The following is a 22015-nucleotide window of genomic DNA, read 5'->3' as shown; positions in this document are numbered from 1 at the left end:
CGAACTATTTATCTTGTATGATTATGTTAACTTCTCTAAACATATTAGTAGATAACAAAAAATCTGAAAATATTATAGAATTTCGTTTTTAAATTTCTGGCCAAACTACAAATTTAAACTACTATAAAAGTATCAGACGAGAGTCTCCGTAATTTCCGTTTCTACTTCGCTTTTTTAGGCTTCAGAAACCAAAATAATAATAATTGAAACAGAATGTAAATGGATTAGCATACTCATATCTATTTATTTAAATCGCCATATTGAGCACTTATGCTGATGCAGTATTAAGAGATCTTTTATTTTGAATCCAATTGAGAATTTATGAACATCCTATAACAATTGTTTTAACTTTAATCGAAGATTACAAAAAAATATTTCAATAGAAGATTACACATCTTTTGTTTGCTTAATGAGTCAAAAGTGACTCAAAATGTGATAACAGCTGAAGCATATTGGTCATATCAGCAACAGAGTTGGTGCTAATGAAGTTTTTTGCTTTGAGGGATTTTCTGAGCTAAACCAGCTCTTTTTCTCTTACGCAAAAGTACTTTTTCACAGTATCTTTATTCACTTGGCTTTTTTGTACTTAAACCTTAGGCGATGAGAAGATTTCAACATATTTTTTTGCTTTATAATCTTTCACTTTTGATGGTATGCTAGCATTAGAATTTTTTCGCTGTTGCTATGGTATTCAATGCCAATTAGTGTAAAGTTCCATTGTTATAATTTTTAACAATCTGTAAAAATTTTCATAAAAATGAATTTAAAATTACTTAGTGGAGAGTTAACAGTGATTAAATTTTAGGGGATTAACATTTTTATTCCAATACTACACATCATAAAGAGAAACAATCATAAATAAGAAATAAACAGAAAAAGAAGATAATAGTACGTTAAGTGTAAAAATAATGATGTGGGGGTAATTGTGCCTGTTGGTTTTTATAAAATGCGTTGTATTTAAGTCACAGGTTTTTTTACACCCGTTTATGTAAGTAGATTGGTTAACATTAGTGGTAAATAATATATAGAATGCGTTTAATGGTAAATAATATGTAATAAGCTTGAATGATTCGCTTAAGAAGAGAAAGTCAAGCATTTAGCAAGTATATGAAAAGTGCAACAAACGCCATCTGCGTTCCATATCTACTTTATGTTCATAATTATTTAACATTTCATGCTTTTCTTTTATATAACTCAATTTTTTTAAAAAATAGTTTCAGTATGAGCTTTTTTATAATACGCAGTTCAATTAATTATCTGCAAAATGATACATAAGATGATTTTTGTTGAAATAGTTGGTCTGTTCATTTCAACTGCATTCGCGGGAGGTAAGTTGAAACTTTTTACTTTAAATTCTTGGTTTAAAAATAAAAATTTTCAAATTAACTTTTTAGATGTTTTTAAGCTGAATCGGTGGTTACTTGCTTTTTAGAAACGAGTTCGCATACTAGCGATTGGGGATATACAGATCCGGAAATAGGTATGGCTTTTTTTTTTTGGATAATTAAAGTTTAATTTTTGGGAAGGCGACAGTTTCAGGTTTTATATTAATATCTTTTTTTAAGAGCGGAAGTTTATAATGATATAACAAGATAATACCATATTGCTGAGAACATTAGGAACCAGACAATTGACTACTGCGCAGTGCTATCTAGCAAGTCCTATTTACGCTTTTTTCTTGCCAGATTCAGCGTTTTTCCCACTGTTTAGCCCCGCTTCCGCTTAAAACTAAATTACTTCCAATTTAAACTATATTACTTCCGATTAAAACTAAATTATTTCCGATTAAAAATTTTTGACAATTTTCTCGTGATCAGTTTTTAAAAAGGACTTCTGTAAATTCTGTAAACATTTTGTAAACTGGATTAGTGTTCTTTCTTATTGGTAGTTTATTGACACAAGAGTGAAATAATGTTTTCAAATTTTTTGCTTCGAACTTTCTTCTTGACCATTTTATTTGAAATAATTTCTATTTATTTTACACTTAAAAGCTTTAACTTTTGCACAACACAATTGATTTACTATAAGAGCAATTCAAATTTTTCAGCTTGAAGAACATTAATTTCAATGAAAATGATTAAAAAAAACTTATTTACATCTATTCATCTATACATATATCACTATTAAGGCACTTCAATTTAACTGCATCTTAAAACTTTTCTTGATCTTGCTCAGATCTTATTCAGATCTTGTTCAGATCTCGTTCAGATCTTGTTCAATGATCTTCAGTAAAAGCCTTTTACTGGTTTATGATACTTTTAAAAAAGGTAAAATTATTAGCAATAATAGGAATAAAAATATTAATAGTAAATATTAATAATAAAATAGTAATAATAGTTTTTGATAATAAAGATATAATATAATATTACATGAGTTTCAAGTTGTATATAAAATCAAACCTACAAGGAATGAATAATCTCTTTAGTAGATTTGAGATTTTCACGGCAAAATTAGTGGCAGTTTATGAAAAGCCATATTAAACAAAGTTCTTAGATGAAAGAAAAATTTTCAATTATATAAAATGTTTCTGTTATGGTCAAATTTTTTAAATATTTCATCTAAGGAATTACCTGAAAATGAAATAGGGTATTTTACTTTATTTTTTTTTTTATAATTTCTGTTCCAAAATTTCCGTACCAAACACAAATGCATACACACAAACAATTCCCATAATATACATAAGTTGATGAACTGTACTGTATCTTTCTTCCCTAGGTCCTGAGTCTTGGGTCAGCTTGGGTCACCCATTATGTAATGGGATAAGACAATCTCCAATTAAAATCGTTGAGGATGAAGCAATCTACAATGAGACTCTTACTCCTTTGATTCTTCTTAATTATTCAGAAGTGTTTGACAATACCAGTTATTATCTACTTAATAATGGTCATACTGTTATATTAGGAATTGACATAAATGGAACAGTCCCTATAGGCCTCAATTGGAAAGGTAATGTACACTTGTGCTTCTTCAATATAACTAAATTAATTAAATAGTGAGGTAATTACCAAAGCTATAGAGCTATGACATAAACTTTTTTGAAAAAAGTTTCTTGTAACTAGTTTTTTGTTACACGAATCTTATTGACATTGACAATATATATTATAATTGTCAATGAAATTTGTGCATGTGTAAGGAATCATTGATAACTATTGAGTATTGTCTGCTAAAAGATCAATTGATAACAACTGGAGGTGTATTGATGTTGTTTCAATATCAAAGGAAAAGGGGCTACTTAACAAACTGCTTTCCACAGGGATAGATAAGCAAAGTTTCTGGCCAATTTATGTTATACTTTACTTTTTTTCATTTGAACACAAGGGTTATTCAAGGTATTCTTCTGGTTGCTAGGGTACTACTTTTGTCTGATCGTTAGGGTTATTCTAAAAAATTAAAAAGATCAATTAAAGTTTTGAAGGATAGGGGTCCTTATTAAAATATAAGCAAAAATAAGGATCACAGAAAAATAGATAAATACATATATAAAACATTTATTCCTTTGGTCATACTATTAGATAACTTAGTGATATGTATGTCCATTTTAAAATTATTTTAGAACTTCAATCTTCTCTAAATCTAGCATATTTTCTGGTCTACTTCTCTCTATAGCTTTTTCATCACTTTAGCATATTTTTGTATGTGTAGAGGTATGAATTGTTTGCAGGCCACAATGAAACTTCATTTTTTGAACCCTTTAGTCAAGTCATTGTTACATTAGAAGTATGATAATTTGCTTCATCTCAAAAAAACAGAAGATTCTTGCCTTTAGGTTGTTTGATTTTTTGATCTGTAGATGTGAGTATTTATATATATTTTTTGCTGTTAATAATTCTATCAATTATCTTTAAATTAGATGTTCTTTTATTTCTGATGACACATTTGATTTTTTCTCTGCATATTTTTTTCAACTCTACAAATACTATCTTCAAGGGTGCTTTAGATATTTGTGACAAAGTTTTACCATAACTCACTTGTTAAAAGGTTCCTGAAGAACAACCTCAGATTTCTTGGGCATTTTATTTAAAGTAATAAATAATTTAATTGTTAATTGAGAAGTATAATAATGAAAATGTTATTCAAAAGTTTTACATTTTTCCTTTACATTTCCAGGAAAACAGTATAACTTTTATTCATTACACTTTCATTGGGGGGAAAGTGATGAAAGTGGCTCAGAACATTTAATTGATGATAATCAGTATCCACTTGAGGTAAAATTTTAATTTGTTTGATTACTCAAAGTTTTTTGAGCTCTAAACAGTAATTAAAACAGATTAAAATATAAGTTTTTATACCGGATCACGTTGCCAAGGAAAATTGTAAACAAACAAAGAGAGAATGTTAGAAATTTCTATGTAAGTTTAAAATTTTCAATATGAAAAAATATTGTTCTTCAAGAAAAAAAGGTTACTGATTTATAAAATCAGTTCCATTGAATTAGATTAAGTTAAAACAAAGGTTGAAACCATTATTCTTATTGGGAATCCTTTTTGAAAGGGAATTTAATTTTCTTACATGGTGTAATGATAGAAAATATTGTAGTAGTTATGGTGTAGTGGTGCTAAGTAGGTGTAATAAAAATAGATGGAACTTAAGTTCTTTCTATATAAAGTTAAAAATACAAAAATGCAACAAAACAAATTCAGTTCAATAAAATAACTTTTTAAAACTTGCTACTGAAGCCATAATGTGTTAGTATATGCTAAAGTGTGTTAATATATGTACCCAGCAAGCACACAACGTTGAAACAACGTTGAAATAACGTTGACCAACGTCGATCAAAGTTATTTCAACGTTTTGTGCTTGCTAGGTAAATTTTTATCCATATGTAATAAACATTTAATTGATGTCTTGCTAAAAAATGAGAAAAATCCCATGAAATTTTTCAAACATTCAAAAAATTCTTAACTCCCTTTTTTTGATTAAAAAAAACTGTTGGTTATTTTTGCTATATCGAAATGTGTTTGAAAAAAAATTGTCATTAAGGACAATATCTCTGGCAAACCATCTATATATAAAGTTAAATAACCTCTTCCTCCTCAGTGTATTAGAGAAGAAAAAATCTGAAAAAAAAAAGATGCTGAAAGTAGTTTTTGTCAAGTTTTAAAATCTAAAAAGTTCATTAACCCTTTAACTACCAAAAGCGGCAGAAAATAAAAAAATTATTTATACCATTAAGTTTACCGGTTAAATCTTCCGTAAAATTAGTGTAGTTTTGTAGAAATTCTGTAAAATGTTTTGTTTACGAAAGGTGCATTGTTGTAAACCCTAATTCTTATTTATAAGTTTTAATATTTTAATAACGATTGTTAATAACTGAAATTTTAATGTAAAAACTTTTTTAAAATAGGCAGTTCAGTTTACATAGTTAAAAAATATACTGTATTTAAAATTTTCTTTTTTTAGCAAAATAACATGACTATTATCTTTATGTAAAAAAGGTTGATGTCGCAAATGTAATAAAATAAGAAAAAACATTTAGTATTTTTTGTTAAAATAATATCATAAAGTTTCATAGTTATATGGACTTAGTTCAACTAAATAATAACAACTAACTTAAAATATTTTATTTCTTAAATTTTTTACAATTTAAAAACAGAACACAATTTTTACAGTTAATAGATATTTATTACCTCTTGCAATGAGTAAACTTTTTTATTGAACGACATTTTTGAAAACGTATTAAAATAAAGCCGCTATATAAATCCAATATCATAAGAAAGTCTATGTAACGCTGCCGGAATATTCCGGCATGGTATTATTTTTATTTTCAAGCGCCGGAAATAGTCGGCACAATTTATTTAGCGGTAGTTAAAGGGTTAAAACGTTTTTTCCATAGTTTGTTCGTTAGGGCTATGACTTTTAATTTTTTTTAAAAAAAAAATTGATTTCCTGTGTCATAAATCGATGAACTTTTTGTTGAAAAACATTGAAAACATGCTCCATTCCTCTCGGTAAAAAAAAAGTCACCCCGCTACTAAAGTTACGATTTGTCATTTAATTAAGCTTCTTACTGCTACTACTAATCTTGTTGTATAATCTCGAAGTTTAAAACTGAACGTTTGGAGAGACAATACATTTAAACTAGTATAAAATGCAAGCGTGTCTATGCTGCTCCACCAACAGAGTAAATAATAAAAAAGAGGTCTGTGGAGAGCACCCACCAATAAATTGACCACTAACAATAATAACAATAATTAAGTTACAAATACCACATTTACTAACACCCACTTACAACAATTAAATAATAAATATCACTTTCAACATGCTCCTTTACAATAACTTATTTTTTACTGTCACTTTTAACACTTGTGGCTTTGCAGTAAATCATTTAAAACCTGTATAGATTAGAAGTGTTTAAAACTTTAGAACATTTTGGAAATTTCCAGAATACTTTAGACGACTTTAGAACATTCTGGAACAATTTAGAAAATTCTGGAACAGTTAAAAATATTTTAGAACCAATTAGACTGTGTATGTATAGCTGCTTATCTAATTTTATAGTTCAGAAGAAGAAAGGATGTCTGTACCAACAATTTGGTAAAATTTGAAGACTCTCATAAAAGAAGAATGGTCCCTTCTGAAGAAAATATACTGGAAGAAAAGTGCAGAATGCCTCTCCAAAGGCAAATTATCGGACGCTACCATTTCTTTGGACCAAAAATCAAAGGAAGAAACGAGCAAAGCTTGATAAAGTAGTGAAATTTTATGATTTATGTGCCAAGCGGGAGAGCTACGAACCTCTTGATGAAATTTTTGATATTACTAAAGTGGATGGAACATGGTTATCTTCCGAGGACAAGCGATTGTACCATCTTCAACTGGAAAGTAAAGAAACAGTGGGATACTCTACAGGCTAAGCGGCCAGTGAAGAAACGATCCACCCTTCTAAAAGACAAAAACTTTCTAATGGGTCATCTGACTCATCGTCTTACTATCCTGGTTTTAGTGATTCTGACTCAGAGGCTGACACCAGTGAATATGAAAACGATGAAGAAGAAGAAGATGAGACTACTCCTACACCAAGCAGAAAATATCATAAAAGCCAACTTGGTGACCTACACAAGAGCATCAACAAACAAAGCTACAAACATATGTATGAACAAATACTGTATCAACAAACATGCAAGCAATTGGTTTGTGAAAGCATAAACATCCCAACTCCATGTCAACCAGCTATTTACAAGTCAACAATCAAAGAGCTAATCAAGCTGAAAAAAGAAATGATCAAAAAGTTGCATATGGAAAGTTCGTCATTACACTTTGATGGCAAGAACATCGATGGAATTGATTATCAAGAGGTCGTCCTTAAAAATGAAAGAAGAGAAATCAAGTTGGATGTCCTAGGCTTGGTAGATGGCAGGGGAGAAACTATTGCTCAAAGAATTTCTAAAGTCCTCAATGAATTTCACCTAAGGAATTCAATACAGATGATTGTTGCAGATACCACCAGCAATAATAGTGAAAAAAAGAATGGTGTTGTTGAATATTGCAACGAATGTTCACAGAGAAACACATTAACAAACCTCAGTTTATCAGTTGTCAACACCATGTATAAGATAGAACCCTCCGTTTGGTGATGGATGAAGGACTTGGAAGTAAAACACAATCGCCCAACATCGAATATCTGTTTGTATCTCAACTGTTGAAGGAGTACAAACAACTGAAAACACAGTTTGATAAACGGAAGAGAAGTAATTCTCGAAACATCAGGCTGGAGCGATGATATGAAATTTTTATTTCATCTCACTCGAGTGTTCCAATTTTTTGAGGAAAAAGGACATTTTCCATTAATCAGGTTTCACAAATTGCCCAACATCAGCAATGCGAGGTGGAATTCCAGATCTATACTAGAAATCCTGACCTTCATTTTAATTCCTTCAACAAGGACAGTTCTGCAGAGAGTATGCCGATTTATATCGTATGGATGGGCAGACCATTGGTTTACAGACCAACAGTACAACGAAAACGACTTTAATAACTTGGCTGATTTACTGAATCCATACTAAAAGGCTCTAAGCTCTTTGAAAAATCACTGGAAGCGAGAGCCATCCATACTACAGATCGCCAGAAGTAATTAATGTGCAGAGCGTGCAATCAAAGAAATGGAGAAATGTATTCATCATGCAAAAGTAAAGACAAATTGCACCTTCTATTCTTTCAATCAACAAGCAAGAGCAAGAGCAGGGTCATCGTTCTAAGTCTATTGTTGGATTGAAAATTTATTGTATTGCATGACTATGATATTCTAAATACATTTGAATATATACTAGTACTTATACATTTGAATACATAGTAGTACTTTTTTCAATTGCGGGGAGAACTTTTTTCAAAAGATTTGCAAATAATATTTCATTTCGTGCTTTTTAAGTAAATATTTATCAAACTAAAGTACAGGAGCATGGGGTTGAATAAAAGTCATAACCCTAATGTTCCTGTTTAGTAAAATACTAAAATAAACTATAGGAAAATGGATTAATTGTAAAAAAGTATATAAATTTAAATGTGTTTAAGAGTCCAAAATAGATGTAAAAATACACTTTTTTCATAATTATAAAGTTTCAAAATTTTATCATTATGAAAAAAGAAAAACTTCATGAGAGCTTTTTGTAGAAAAAAAAAAAAAACTCTCATGAACTTGTGTCTTGTAAAAAATAAAGCTTTTTCATCTTAGATGGAATAAAAAACGGTTGCATTAATTTATGCCACGTTAATAGTAATAACAGTTTCTGTATTTACGTTTACAAAATGTGCTTTGCCTTTCATTTTTTATTGTTTGGTCATTGAATTTTGAAATTTCTTTTTATTTAATATTCTCTTATTATTTCATTATTAGACCTTACTAGTTCATTATTTAAGAATTTTCTATTTTCTTTTTTTTTTTTTGAAACTAGATACATATAGTTCATTACTTAAATGATCATGGAAACTTTAGTAATGCGCTTAACTACAGCGATGGAATACTTGTTTGGGGCAATTTTTTCAAGGTTTATTTACACTTTTTTTTAATTACAGTTGAACGTTTAATAATGCTGAAAACAAAGTATGATTTTTATAAGGATCATAATAGTGACTGCAATAAATGCATCTTTATGCTAAGTTATTTCTTTCAGCTTTCCTCTAGTAATAACACCTCACTTAATGATGTTTTCAGCCACATTCATGATGTTATTGAAGCTGGTAATGTACATTTAAAATTACTTTTTATGAAATCTAAAATTTTAACTGCATAAATGAATTAAGCAGAAAAAATTTTTTATCTCTTTGTTTTTGTTTTTTTTCTTAGATAACAAAACTTACATCTCTCCGCTAGCACTGTCATCTTTTGTAGCAAATAATTCAACAAGTAGTTATTATCATTACGAAGGGTCTTTAACTACCCCAGAATGCACAGAGTCTGTAATGTGGATTGTTAACCAGAAATTTATGGAAGTTTCAAGCAAGCAGGTAAAATTTGCTGATCATAATTAATAAGTTACTACATAAACATTAAAATCTTCTGTATTTTACAGAGATTATTTACTTTTTATATAAAACTCATTTCTCGTGCTTTTGTAAAGTTTTTAGAAATCTGAGAAAACTGCTTAATTCAATTTGTTTGTTTGTTTGTTTGTTTGTTTTTTTAACATTAGAGAAATTTTTTCCCGCATTATTTTTGTAATTTTTAGAGAACGAATTACATTTCTAGAATTTGTATTCATACTTTACTTTTATTTATATTCATAGTTAGAAGTAAAATTTATTTGTAACAGTTGATAAAGTCAAATGATAATAAAATTGAAACTCTTTTCTCCATCAGGATAGTACAAAAAAATCTACTTTTAATTTAATGAAATTTAAGTATATTGTTTTGGTTTCTGGATTTCTATAAAAGCTCTCAATTTTCTGGGGTTGCAAAAAGGGAAAAAAAAAACTTGCAATCTTTGATTGTACTTTATCCAAGTTTATTTATTGTACAAGTTTGTCCACAATAAAGTAATACAGCGGTTTAATGTTCAAAGAGTTTGGCAACTAGTCCTTTTTATCAATTACATATAGAAAACTTGTTTATGCACCATTTTTAAGAAAAGAGATGAATGTGAGTTATTGCACCATTTTGCTGAAACATCCTATTACTACTTAACACTTGGTTGTCATATTTTGAGATACTTGCAAAACATTTTAGTTATAAACTTTTTAGTTGGTTGTTTCTTTTTTTAAGATGACCAGTGGCATTATTGTGTCAAAACTCTAAAACTTCTTAGTGAGGTTTTTGTTTTCCATTGGCTTCTACACAATTTATAGTGAAGGTCCTCTAAATTTGTGCATTGTACAGATCATTAATTTTAAATGTCTCATCAGGAAACAAAATCCGTTTAAACAAATGTAAAACGTTTTAAAGGAGGGAAATGTCTGAATTGAAAAAAAAGAACACGCTCTAAGACCCTGCAACACATCCCCAGAAACTTTTTTTTTGATTATCAGAAGAAAACATTTTCTCATTTAAAAAGTGTAAAAGACAACTTGTTTTAGAGGGAGCCTGGGGAGAAGTCACATATTTTAGGGAAGTGCTCAGGAATTTTGCTGTTCAAGATAGGTAGCTAAGAGTCATGGGACATACTCAAACTTCTACTATGTTGATACTGGTGTTGAGTGAGGATGACTCGCAAAAAATTAGACTAATTGGAAATGGACCTAGCTCACCCCGACCCTTAACTACCCTCTTTCCAGAATTATGTCTCCTTCAATCATTTTGTTCTATTTTAGAGTAGATCAAAATTTATCTACAGATTTCAAATTTCATCAAAAAATTACTTTTCGTTTAATCTAGTTTAACATAAAGCAAAAAAAAATTGAAAAAGGTTTTTAGTAACCATACCCTAACCATTACCTATCATTTTTTTTCTAAAGAAACGTTTTTTCTTCAGATTTAAAGAGGATTTCACTTACAATATTTGTTTTTGTACCTGCAGCCCAAGTTTGATCAAGTGGGTATTAAAAGCTGATACCATCTTTCTCCTTGATCATTTTGCATGATTGGGCTGCCTAAAGACCAACTAAACCATTTAAATCATTGAAAATTTTTGATAGTGTATCACCTTTTTTGAGAAAAAAAATTAAAAATAAGAAGCTTGACTCGGAGCATAAAAGTTGTACAACGTCGCTGAAAACAATTTAAATGCGCTTATCTTTTTACAAAACTTGTTTTGCTGGATTTTCGTTATATAAACAATTATTTATATATATATATATATATATATATATATATATATATATATATATATATATATATATATATATATATATATATATATATATATATATATATATATATAAATACATAGCAGCCGAGAGAAATTTCGGGCCCGGGCAAGTTTTCTTAAGGGGCCCTCATTATGATCAATTATATACCCAGGACCAAATGAAGCGTGCTCTGGTCATTGAAAATTAAAAACAAAAGTTAATTAAAGCTTTTAAAAGTCAAAACTGATTAAATCTTTTGAAAGTTATTTTTAAAAATTTGTTTGTACACACACGGGGCCCCGGGAATCTTCCCCGTTCACCCCCCCCCCCCCCCTCTCGGCGGCCATGTACATATATATATATATATATATATATATATATATATATATATATATATATATATATATATATATATATATATATATATATACAAAAACCAAATTTTTATGTAAATTACAGACCAAATGATTTTACGGGAGAGAAAATAAAACGTTGTTCTTAGCATTACTGAAGAAGTCCAAAGGTGTTAAGTATGCTGGTATGAACAAAAAACAGTAATAAAGTTACAAAATTTCAAATGTTATTCTCAAGTAAAAGTAATAAAGCTAAAAAAATGAACCAATTTTTTAGTTTAACAGTCAGCTACTTTTGTTGGAGAAATTTAAAATTTTATTTGAAAAAAAAAAAAATTTTTTTTAAGTAATAGTTTTAAAAAAATCTTTTTTTAAATATTGTTACTTGAAGATTTGTTTGGTAATAACCCAGCCTTTAATATTTGGCAGAGGAAGTTGATGGTTGGAGTTTTAACCTTTTTCTCATAAGAAAAAAAGGTTAAAAAAGGTTAAAGCTCGACTTAAACTTTTCCATAAATCTATTTTATTTGCATCCATAAATTTATATTGTAATATATCCATATATTAATTTTACTCTACTTTCCTTCTTAATCAGGCTGTAAACCATAACTTGTAGAACTGATTCAGGGTGTGGATACCATGTTCAACTTCTAGGTGTTAGTAAGAGAAAATCAGCAAAAGTCTGAATCTAATTTCCTAATGATGTGATCTGTTATCATCACTGTTTAGTACTGAGATTGTGGATAATATTTTGACCAACACTCATAGGAGAGCTAAAAAAAAAAACAGAAAAAGCAATATTTAAAATGAAAAATTTTCCAAGAAAAAACTTGAACTTTACAATGTGTTTTAATCCCGTATTTGTTTGATATTGATCTTTGGTGCTGTTATAAAAAATACATGTAAAAGTATTTCTCATCACAACAAGCTGTTGAATAATTTAAGCTATATGTTGGAAACAGTTTAAAATTTCATTAACATTGAAATGCTACTATTAATATACCACTTAATTTCATTTCACATTTATGATATGAGATTTGTTTCTTATCTCAATATTTGACATCTGCTTCTTCAATCTGTTTTTGTTCTGTTTTTTGTTTGTTAAAAAAAACAAAAATGTGAAACTTACAGAGAATGGCGATGCCTTTGCAAATGGCGGGGATAATTTTTTAACGGCAAAGAAAAATTAAAAACTTTTTAAAAATTAAAAAATTTCTTAAATTTTTAATTGAAAAGCAGGAAAATTTTTAAAAGAAAATCATATAAGGGAAAAGAAAAACAAAAGAGTACAATTTTTTCACTTAAAAAAGCTTGTATGAAAAACTCAAAAAAGACCGGAAAAAATATTACTATTGAATGTCAAAAGATAAAAATAATGGTAAAACCAAAAAAAAAAAAGGTAAAGTAAGAAAAGGAAAAATCAATATCATTTTCAAGTTAAAAATTAAACCAAAACGAAAAACAGGTAAAAGTCAATAAAAAAATTCAACTGCTGTCAATCAAAAAACAAAATCAAAGTCTGAAAAATTTTTATTTTCTTACAAAAGTTAAGATAATAATTATTAATTAGTAGACTATATTATTCAATTTAGTTGATATATCATTTTCATTCTTAGATAATATACCTTATATACCTTATATACATATACTTTTTTTTTGATAATCATCTTTCTTAAGTTACTTAGATATTTTCACTTCTTAGTTTGTTTTTTTTAATTTCGATTTTTTTCTTTTTTTACAATCTTTTTTCTATGACTTTTTAATGATGGTAGTGAAGCAACCTTGTGTTATCAGTTCCCCTACGTATTTATTAAGCTTTCATTAAAAAAAAAAAGAAATAGTTCCTTGTAATTGGTGAGTTTGGAGCAAATCTAAAAATGTTCTATTTTGTTTTCCTTGTCGTTTATTTTATAAGTTTCGTGAGCAATTATCAATTTTTGCTACAGAATATGGTAGGCAGGCTAATAGAGGGTACAAAAAGTTATATGATATGACCATGAAAAATCTAGCAATCATAAATCTTGTTATATATAGTGGCAAAGTTTAGAAAAAAATATTAATAAACATACCACAATTGATTGCCTTATAGTAAGACAAATTTCAAAATGAAACACAGAAATGAAAAGATTTATTAAAACGATTATTAGATGTAACTTTATTTTTTACTGAGCGTGGATTAGCCTTTAGGGGTGTTACTCATTTGATTGGAGATTTGAACAATGGAAATTTTCTAGGATTATTAGAACTTTTAAGTCATTATGATCCGCTTTTAGAAGAACATTTAAAAAACACAAAGCAAACACAAAAAGAAAAGCAGAAATTCCAATTATATTACTTATCGGCAAATTTTTAAAATGAATTCATATCATGCTGTGCTGATTACTTGAGAACTTGTATTTTAAAGGAAAGAGAAACTGTGAAATATTATTCTCTTACTGTAGACGCAACACCTGATTCTGCGCTTATAGAACAAACTACATTCATTTTACGGTACGTTACTATTAAGACCAACAAATTTGAAATTACAGAAAGATTTTTTGCAATTGTTGACTGCAATAAGAAGAATGGAGAAGATATTGCTCTTTTATTTCTTGAAACGCTACAAAGGTATAATATTCCTATAAGTGACTGTCGCGCACAAGGATATGATAACAACCCAAAGCATGTAAAGGTGCACAAGTCCGCATTTTGCAAATTATTCCATTGGCAATATTTTCTCCTTCGGCATGTCATAGTTTAAATTTATGTGGTGTTCATGCAGCAGAATCTTGTATTCAAGTTGTAAGATTTTTCGCCACTATACAAAAATTACACAATATATTAAGTTATAGCCCACAAAGATGGGAAATACTAAAAAATAATACTGGATGTTCTTTGCACACTATGTCAAATACACGGTGGTCTGCAAGAGTGTTAAACTATTTGCTGATTGTATGAAATTAAAATAACAATAGACGCTGTTTTGGAATTAAACTTAATATCAGAAACTCGATCAGATCTTAACGGAATAAAAAAATATATGGAATCTTTTGAATGCTTTTTACTGGCAAAAATATGGCACAAAGTTCTTGTGGCTATAAATTACTGAAGTACAGCTTTACAAGCTCGCAATGAAACAATGAAGAATTAACCAATTCGTCAAGTCTTTTTGTTGAATTAAATACAATATTTGTTAAATTAATAAAACACAATATAGTTGAATACAATAAGAGATAGTTAGGATACTTTTTTAAATGAATGTAGATAGTCGGGCACATGGATGCAGATTATTGGGCACATCTATACAAATAAACACAGAATTTTCAGGGAAAAAATATACTAAAAGGACAAAAAATAGCACACGAGTTAAAAAGGACGCCAACAGAAGAATTTAGAATTATTATTTTCAACGTTTTCATGAACAGCATCATTGGAAATATGACAAGAAGATTTAATGCAGAAAATGAAATAGATTCTTTATTCAATGTATTATGGTTGTTCCGTGACTTAAATAATCATAAAATACAAAATAAGTGTGAAAAGATTTGAAGCCGAGGGACGTTGAAAAGCGTTTGTTTGCTTGTGAACAGCTGCTTCAAAGGCAACGACGTACATTGACCCAGATTAAGTTAAAAGCGGCAAAATTTACCTATTTAATACATATTTTACACACACAAAACAATTTATAATACAAAAATAAACAAATTAGAATATTAAAATCTTCTCACAATTTAAGTTACTAACAAGTTCTTTGTTTTTCACCTGTGTTTTTCTCCTGTATTTTACAAATGAAATGCTTGAGATTTTTGGATCCGATCAAAAGGTAATGCTTCTGATCTTTGATACTGATGCTTCTTTATATATCTCTTGAGACTTTACTGTGTGGTGCAACCTTGCGTTTCGAATTTGCTTGTTTAGGCTTTCCTGAGCTCCTCAAAGTATTGAGCAACTGGCTGATCAAATTGCTTTGAAATGGAGCAACCATGTATCAGAGCTTTGTGAACTGGGTCGCATTATATACAAACCATACCAATTTATTAACTATAATTTTAGCTGTATCAGTACAGTAAACTTCAAATTGACCAATATCGATGTAGTAGGAATAGCTCGGTGTAGTGTGCTACGAGCTGCTAAAATCGAGTGAACCCATTATTGGCGAACGATATCGAACTCAACGTAATTTTGCTGCATGAAAAGGCTCGCCCCCATGTAGCGCGCCTGGTGAAAACATACTTGGAAACGCTGAAATGGGAAGTTCTACCGCACCCACCGTATTCTCCTAACATTACTCCATCTGATTACCACATTTTCCGATCAATGGCGCACGGTCTGGCTGATCAACATTTTAGTTCTTACGATGAAGTGAAAAATTGGATTGATTTGTGAGTCGCCTCAAAGAATAATGAGTTCTTTTGACTCGGGATTCGTTTGCTGCCGGGTAGATGGGAAAAAGTAGCGGTCAGCGATGTAAAATACTTCGAACCATAAATATACTATCAATTTTTGAAAATAAAGCCTTAAATATTGAGAAAAAAACGGCGGGAGCAAAGTATACCTAATATATATATATATATATATATATATATATATATATATATATATATATACAGTATTGGACAAAACATTTGCAACCAAGTAATGCTAATTTAGTTTCTTTATATAAAAGTGCTGCATTTTTTCAATTTAGAGAAATAACTATGTAACTGTTTAGAGACAAAGTTCTTCAAGTTTTATTCATCTCAAAGTTCATTATTTGTACACGAAAATTAATAAATTAATCAAAAGTATTAAAAAAAGTTGATTTCCTTCTGGACAAAACAAGTGCAACTCGACAAAATGTTGACCAAGCTGTATTTCGCTATCAATATTTCGTGGCGAATCCTTTGTTGTCGATCATAGCCTTGCATCTTGGAGGCATAGATTCGATCAGGTGATCAATGAAACTTTGTGGAATCGCTGCCCAGGCCTTTTGGATTTGTTCAAACAGTTGATCCTTATTACGAACACCTTCACGATTAATTCTGCGGTTGACGATCTCCCACAGGTTCTCGATAGGGTTGAGATCCGGAGATTATGGCGGCCAATCCATCACCGATAGGTGGTTGTCTTGAAACCACTGCTTGACTACTTTTGCAGTGTGTTTCGGATCGTTGTCTTGCTGAAAAACCCATTTTAATTGGCATATTCCATTCAGCATGAGGTAACATAACATCTTTCAGGATATTTTTATACATGAAACGGTCCATTATTCCATCGTTTCGATATATTGGACCTAGACCGTTAGCAGAAATACACCCCCAGACCATTACATTGCCTCCACCATGCTTCACGGTCTTATGGCAGTAACGTAAATCGAGACGTTTTCCGGCCGGTCGACGTACACGGCAAATGCCATCGCTACCAATGATGTTGAACTTCGATTCATCACTGAGCAGGACAGTTCGCCATTTCTGCACATTCCAGTCAATATGAGATATAGCAAACAGGAGTCTTTTCCTCTGGTTTTTTAGTGAAATCAGCGGTTTCTTTGCAGGGCGTCGAGAAAACAATCAGGCTTCAACAGCACGTCGTCTGATTGTTCGGTGCAATACAGGCAGCTCTAATTGCTTTGTATCTCGACTGATGATATCCAGGGATCCTTCTTGACGGATCTGACAATCATAGAATCCTCTCTAGAAGTGGTGGAACGCGGTCTTCCCCCTTTGTTATCTGCTGCCAACTTCCCCGTAGAACGATATTTGGAACATAGTCTTGATACGGTCCTTTTTTTCACACGATATTTATCACAAATACTTTTTTGTGACACTCCACTTACGTAATCGCCAATAATTTTCTTTCTTAGTTCCAATCCAAGACTGTCGGGAGCCATTTTTGCACTTGAAGTCATAAAAATAATAAAAAGGCTTACTGTGTTACATTTACCTTATGATGATACAATAATGCTCTGTGGAACACAACGTCTTGGTTGGATGTGGACTGTATTGATGTAATGAAACACTTGTTGTATTTCACTTCTTGTATTGATGTTCTTCAATAAAACACTTTGATAAAACTCACTTCGATAAACTGTCTTGATAATACTGACTGATTGACTTCCATATACTGACTGAATTACATGTCGATTTACATGTCTCTTATATAGTAAAATGAACCTGTGTGAACCTGTTCTGGAAGTTTCTAGATGCTTCTTTTCGATGCTTCTGGAAGCTTCTGGATGCGTCTGGATGCTTCTGAATGTTTCTGGATATTTCTGGATGCTACTGGATGCTTCCAGATGCTCCTTCTGGAAACTTCTGGAAACATCTGGATACTTCCTTTAGTTAATAAAAAACTTCCGTGACGTTGACACGGACCAGACTTAAGAAAATGAAACAAACCAAAAAAGTTGCACTTGTTTTGTCCGCTGCAAAATGGTACTTGTCAACAAAATTCAGCCTGTGTGCTGTCACCTGTCAGCTAGTTGCTCATGCCATGGCATGCTATGACTCCAGACTCCTGAACTGTTTGCTGTGGTAGTATAGTTCGTTTCGTTTTTAAGACATGTAAAATTAGGAACACTTTTTAGCATTGTTCGATGTTGGTTGCAAATGTTTTGTCCAATACTGTATATATATATATATATGTATATATATATATATATATATATATATATATATATATATATATATATATATATATATATATACACACACACGCACACCATTCTATGTTCTTAAAGCACACTATGTAATTTCTAATGAAATAATTATCATGAATTTATCAACTTAAAAAACATAATATACCATTTAAATTAATATAATTTTGATAATATATTATGGTTTATCTAACATATCATGATTTTTTATACTTAATGCTTAAAAGAGAGCACGGTACCAAACATCCTAGCACCAAATAAGTTTGTAACCTACCTTTACAAAGCTACCATATAGTTGCTTTGTCATGGTAGTTTTTCGAAAGGATTATTTTTCTTTTTTTTTTTTTGTTTGCTGCCGAGATAAATTTTATTAACGGGATAAGATTAATGGTGTGTTGATATCATTAAAGTTCATTTATCTATTTATATAGCTCGAAGATTTTCGTAAGTTGAAAGGACATTTACACAACACAAGTAATTATGTACAAGAAGAAGACTTAACAAAGAATTTTCGACCAACGCAGCCCTTAAATGGAAGAAAAGTATACACGAGTGTTAAACCCATTGAAGTTGGTACAACCAATTCCACCATCTCAACTAATCCCACTATCTCCACTAATTCCCCTACTTCCACCAATTCTACTATCTTCGCTAATCTCACTATCTCCACTAATCCTACTATCTCCACGAATCCTTTTATCTCCACTAACTTCCCTACTTCCACCAATTCTACTTTCTTCACTAATCTCACTATCTTTTCTAATTCCAGTATCTCCACTAATCCCACTATCTCCGTTAATCCTTTTTTCTCCACTAATCCCACTATCTCCACTAATTCCCCTACTTCCACCAATTCTACTATCTTCGCTAATCTCACTATCTCCACTAATCCTACTATCTCCACGAATCCTTTTATCTCCACTAACTTCCCTACTTCCACCTATTCTACTTTCTTCACTAATCTCACTATCTTTACTAATTCCAGTATCTCCACTAATCCCACTATCTCCGTTAATCCTTTTTTCTCCACTAATCCCACTATCTCTACTAATCCCAACATTTCAATTAATCCCACTATATCCACTAATCCCACTGTCTCCACTAATTCTTTTATCTCCACTAATTCCCCTATTTCCACTTATTCTACTATCTCCGCTAATCCTTTTAACTCCACTAATTCCCCTACTTCCACCAATTCTACTTTCTTCACTAATCTCACTATCTTTACTATTTACATCTCCACTAGTCCCACTATCTCCGTTAATCCTTTTTTCTCCACTAATCCCACTATCTCTACTAATCCCAACATTTCAATTAATCCCACTATATCCACTAATCCCACTGTCTCCACTAATTCTTTTATCTCCACTAATTCCCCTATTTCCACTGATTCTACTATCTCCGCTAATCCTTTTAACTCCACTAACTCCCCTACTTCCACCAATTCTACTTTCTTCGCTAATTTCACTATCTTTACTAATTCCAGTATCTCCACTAATCCCAGTATCTCCACTAATCCCAGTATCTCCACCAATTCTACTTCCTCCACCAATTCTACTATCTTCACCAGTTCCATTATCTCCATTACATCTACTATCTCCACCAATTCCACCTACAGTATTGCTTCTAGTACAGCTTCCTATGCTTTAGCTATTTCACAAGCTCTTCTAGTATCGTCCGCGATCGCCAGCTTTGTTGTTTATATTCATTTTTAATTTAACAATTTTTTTATTTTTCTTAACTTTTTGTAACCATTTTACTTGTATCGTTTTTAGGTTAAGAACTTTAGTTTTTGTAGTTTACATTTTAACTTAATTCAATGTATGCGTATTTTTAAAACAAAACGATGTTTTTTTCTAAATGTGTTGGATGAAGATGTCGGAAAACATAAGTTTGCATGATAATAGTATGCCTTTTCTTGTGGATTACCTCTCTATATATCTACAAATAAAAAAACGTCTCTAATTTTTTTTCACATTTGCATACTAAAATTATATGATAGTATTTAACATTTCTGGAAAGTTTCAAGTCATTTGTATTTTTGGTTCATTTTTAACAGCTAAAAGAGCGTCAAATTTTACGACCGTCACTCTCGTGGAATTGCTTATGTGTGTGTGTGAGAGAGTGTGTGTGTGAGAGTGTGTGTGTGTGTGTATCCTCCATTAAACATCTATTTTTTTTCTTTTATCAATATTAAACATTAATAGCAATCTTAGCATGATTTAAAGGTATTTGAAACAATTGATGGCAGTGGGAGTATCACTCCTTCAACTGGGTCGGTCAGGCAGTATCATGTTGTAATTAAACTAGCATTCTTTGATTTCCTGGAGGAACATTCAATATATTTTGCGATGCAAACTTATCTTTACAAAACACTAGTTGACAAACCGAAAACACTTAACAATATTGTACTGGTACCAAACAAACTGCGCGTGGCACAATAATGATGAGAGAGGATATAACAAAAGCTTTTCTGAATGGTTACAAATACTTTTGTAATGCTCTCAAGGTTCTTAGGGAAAATTGAAAGGAATTTGATGACACCGTCACTACGCATTATGTTTGTGTAACTGCATTAGTAGACTCGAAAGTGAAATACACGCAGAACTTTGGAATGATACTTTCTATAGATTTGAAGTTATTACTAAACAATTTCAGGACCCTCAGCTAGACTTGAACAATACTGTCGGACGAGACGAATTCACCTTGAACCATTAGATTATGAACAAACCTTTCATAAAAATAATTGTAGTTCAAAGATTTCGTTTTTAGCGTGTTTAGTCTCGATTGTTCTTTAATTCTAACTCTATGCTAACTTTTTGTGCTCGACTCACTTCGTTTAAGTTTGTAATGAAACTCTGGTCTTTATTGCTCCCTATTTTATACAAGCAAGTAATATTTGAATTATGAAACGAAATACTGTAGATCGTTTTTATAAAACGAGCGAAAATTATAGTTTCAGGAGGATTTCTTTTTTATTTCCAAGTTAAACAAAAAAAATCTGAATGAAGGCAAATCCTGAACTTTTTTTTCATATCTTTCTTTCTCTACGCTTCTGTTAAAAACATTTTTAACGGGTGGTGTTTCGTTTCTATTTTCCCAGAATATCGATTTTGTTGAGAAAATCTACCAGCAATTTTTGTATGTAAGTGCATTTGAAGGAATTTTTTAGAATAAAAATAGTGCTATTGGTTTTCCCCTACTTTTATTGATGTTTTCAATATAAATGTAGCAATCAGAAAATTATTCTTAAGTAGAAACACGATCACCTATGATATGCTATTAGGCCTAAATGTTTGCACGCTGGAAAAATGTGGGGGTTTTAGCTAGGAAGACGATAGTCTCCCGAAGAATAAAACCTGAATATTCCTTGGGGTTTATTATCCTGGAAGATAATTATCAATGTGATTTATTTCCTAGTGACTTTTCTCTGATGGATTTTTTTTCCTGCAGATTAAGTCTTAACGAATGAAACATCGCAGTTTTTGCTAAAAAATTCGATCAGCTTTTAAGACGTTGCCTAAAAAGCTTATCAAATTCATCTCAAGTTTCTATTTATTATAATTTTTTTTTTTTTTATTTTTTGCATCATCCATCTCAAGTTATTCTCTTAGCAATTATAAAAGAATTTCACACAGTAAAGTTTTTTATGCGAAATTAAAATATCTTTTTTAAAAAAAAAATGCGGATTTACAAGTTTTACAGCACGGAGCTTGTTTGTTAAATTTTTTTGGTTTGACAGCAGTTATCCTGTTACTGGTTAACTGATTCTTACGTCATTTTTTAATCATTCTTACGCTATTCTTTGGTCGTTCTTACTTCCTTCTTACAT

The 22015-nt window shown here is 30.5% G+C and overlaps 1 protein-coding gene across 1 annotated transcript; it reads left to right on the top strand.

The window, feature by feature from the left end:
• The first annotated feature begins 454 nt into the window (after positions 1-454).
• LOC145193164 (uncharacterized) lies at positions 455-20027 on the top strand. The gene is made up of 8 exons (XM_090100304.1): positions 455-1328; positions 1433-1480; positions 2716-2946; positions 4108-4205; positions 8889-8981; positions 9108-9174; positions 9281-9441; positions 18615-20027. The coding sequence occupies exons 1-8, from the start codon at positions 1265-1267 to the stop codon at positions 19896-19898; spliced, it is 2046 nt and encodes a 681-aa protein (XP_089956430.1). The 5' UTR covers positions 455-1264; the 3' UTR covers positions 19899-20027.
• The last annotated feature ends 1988 nt before the right edge of the window (positions 20028-22015 follow it).

The sequence above is a fragment of the Hydra viridissima genome, unplaced genomic scaffold, assembly GCF_058129835.1.
Source record: "Hydra viridissima isolate aposymbiotic clone 2 unplaced genomic scaffold, HvirCarnegie_v1 scaffold_10, whole genome shotgun sequence".
NCBI classification, from domain to species: Eukaryota; Metazoa; Cnidaria; class Hydrozoa; order Anthoathecata; family Hydridae; genus Hydra; species Hydra viridissima.
This window is presented reverse-complemented; position numbering and strand designations above follow the sequence as displayed.

Excerpts from the sequence above, each read along its gene's own strand:
- LOC145193164 (XM_090100304.1), top strand. The coding sequence starts at position 1,265 with ATGATACATAAGATGATTTTTGTTGAAATAGTTGGTCTGTTCATTTCA. Across the intron at positions 2,947-4,107 it reads TATAGGCCTCAATTGGAAAG|GAAAACAGTATAACTTTTAT; the intron begins GTAATGTACACT and ends TTACATTTCCAG. Across the intron at positions 8,982-9,107 it reads TTTGGGGCAATTTTTTCAAG|CTTTCCTCTAGTAATAACAC; the intron begins GTTTATTTACAC and ends TATTTCTTTCAG.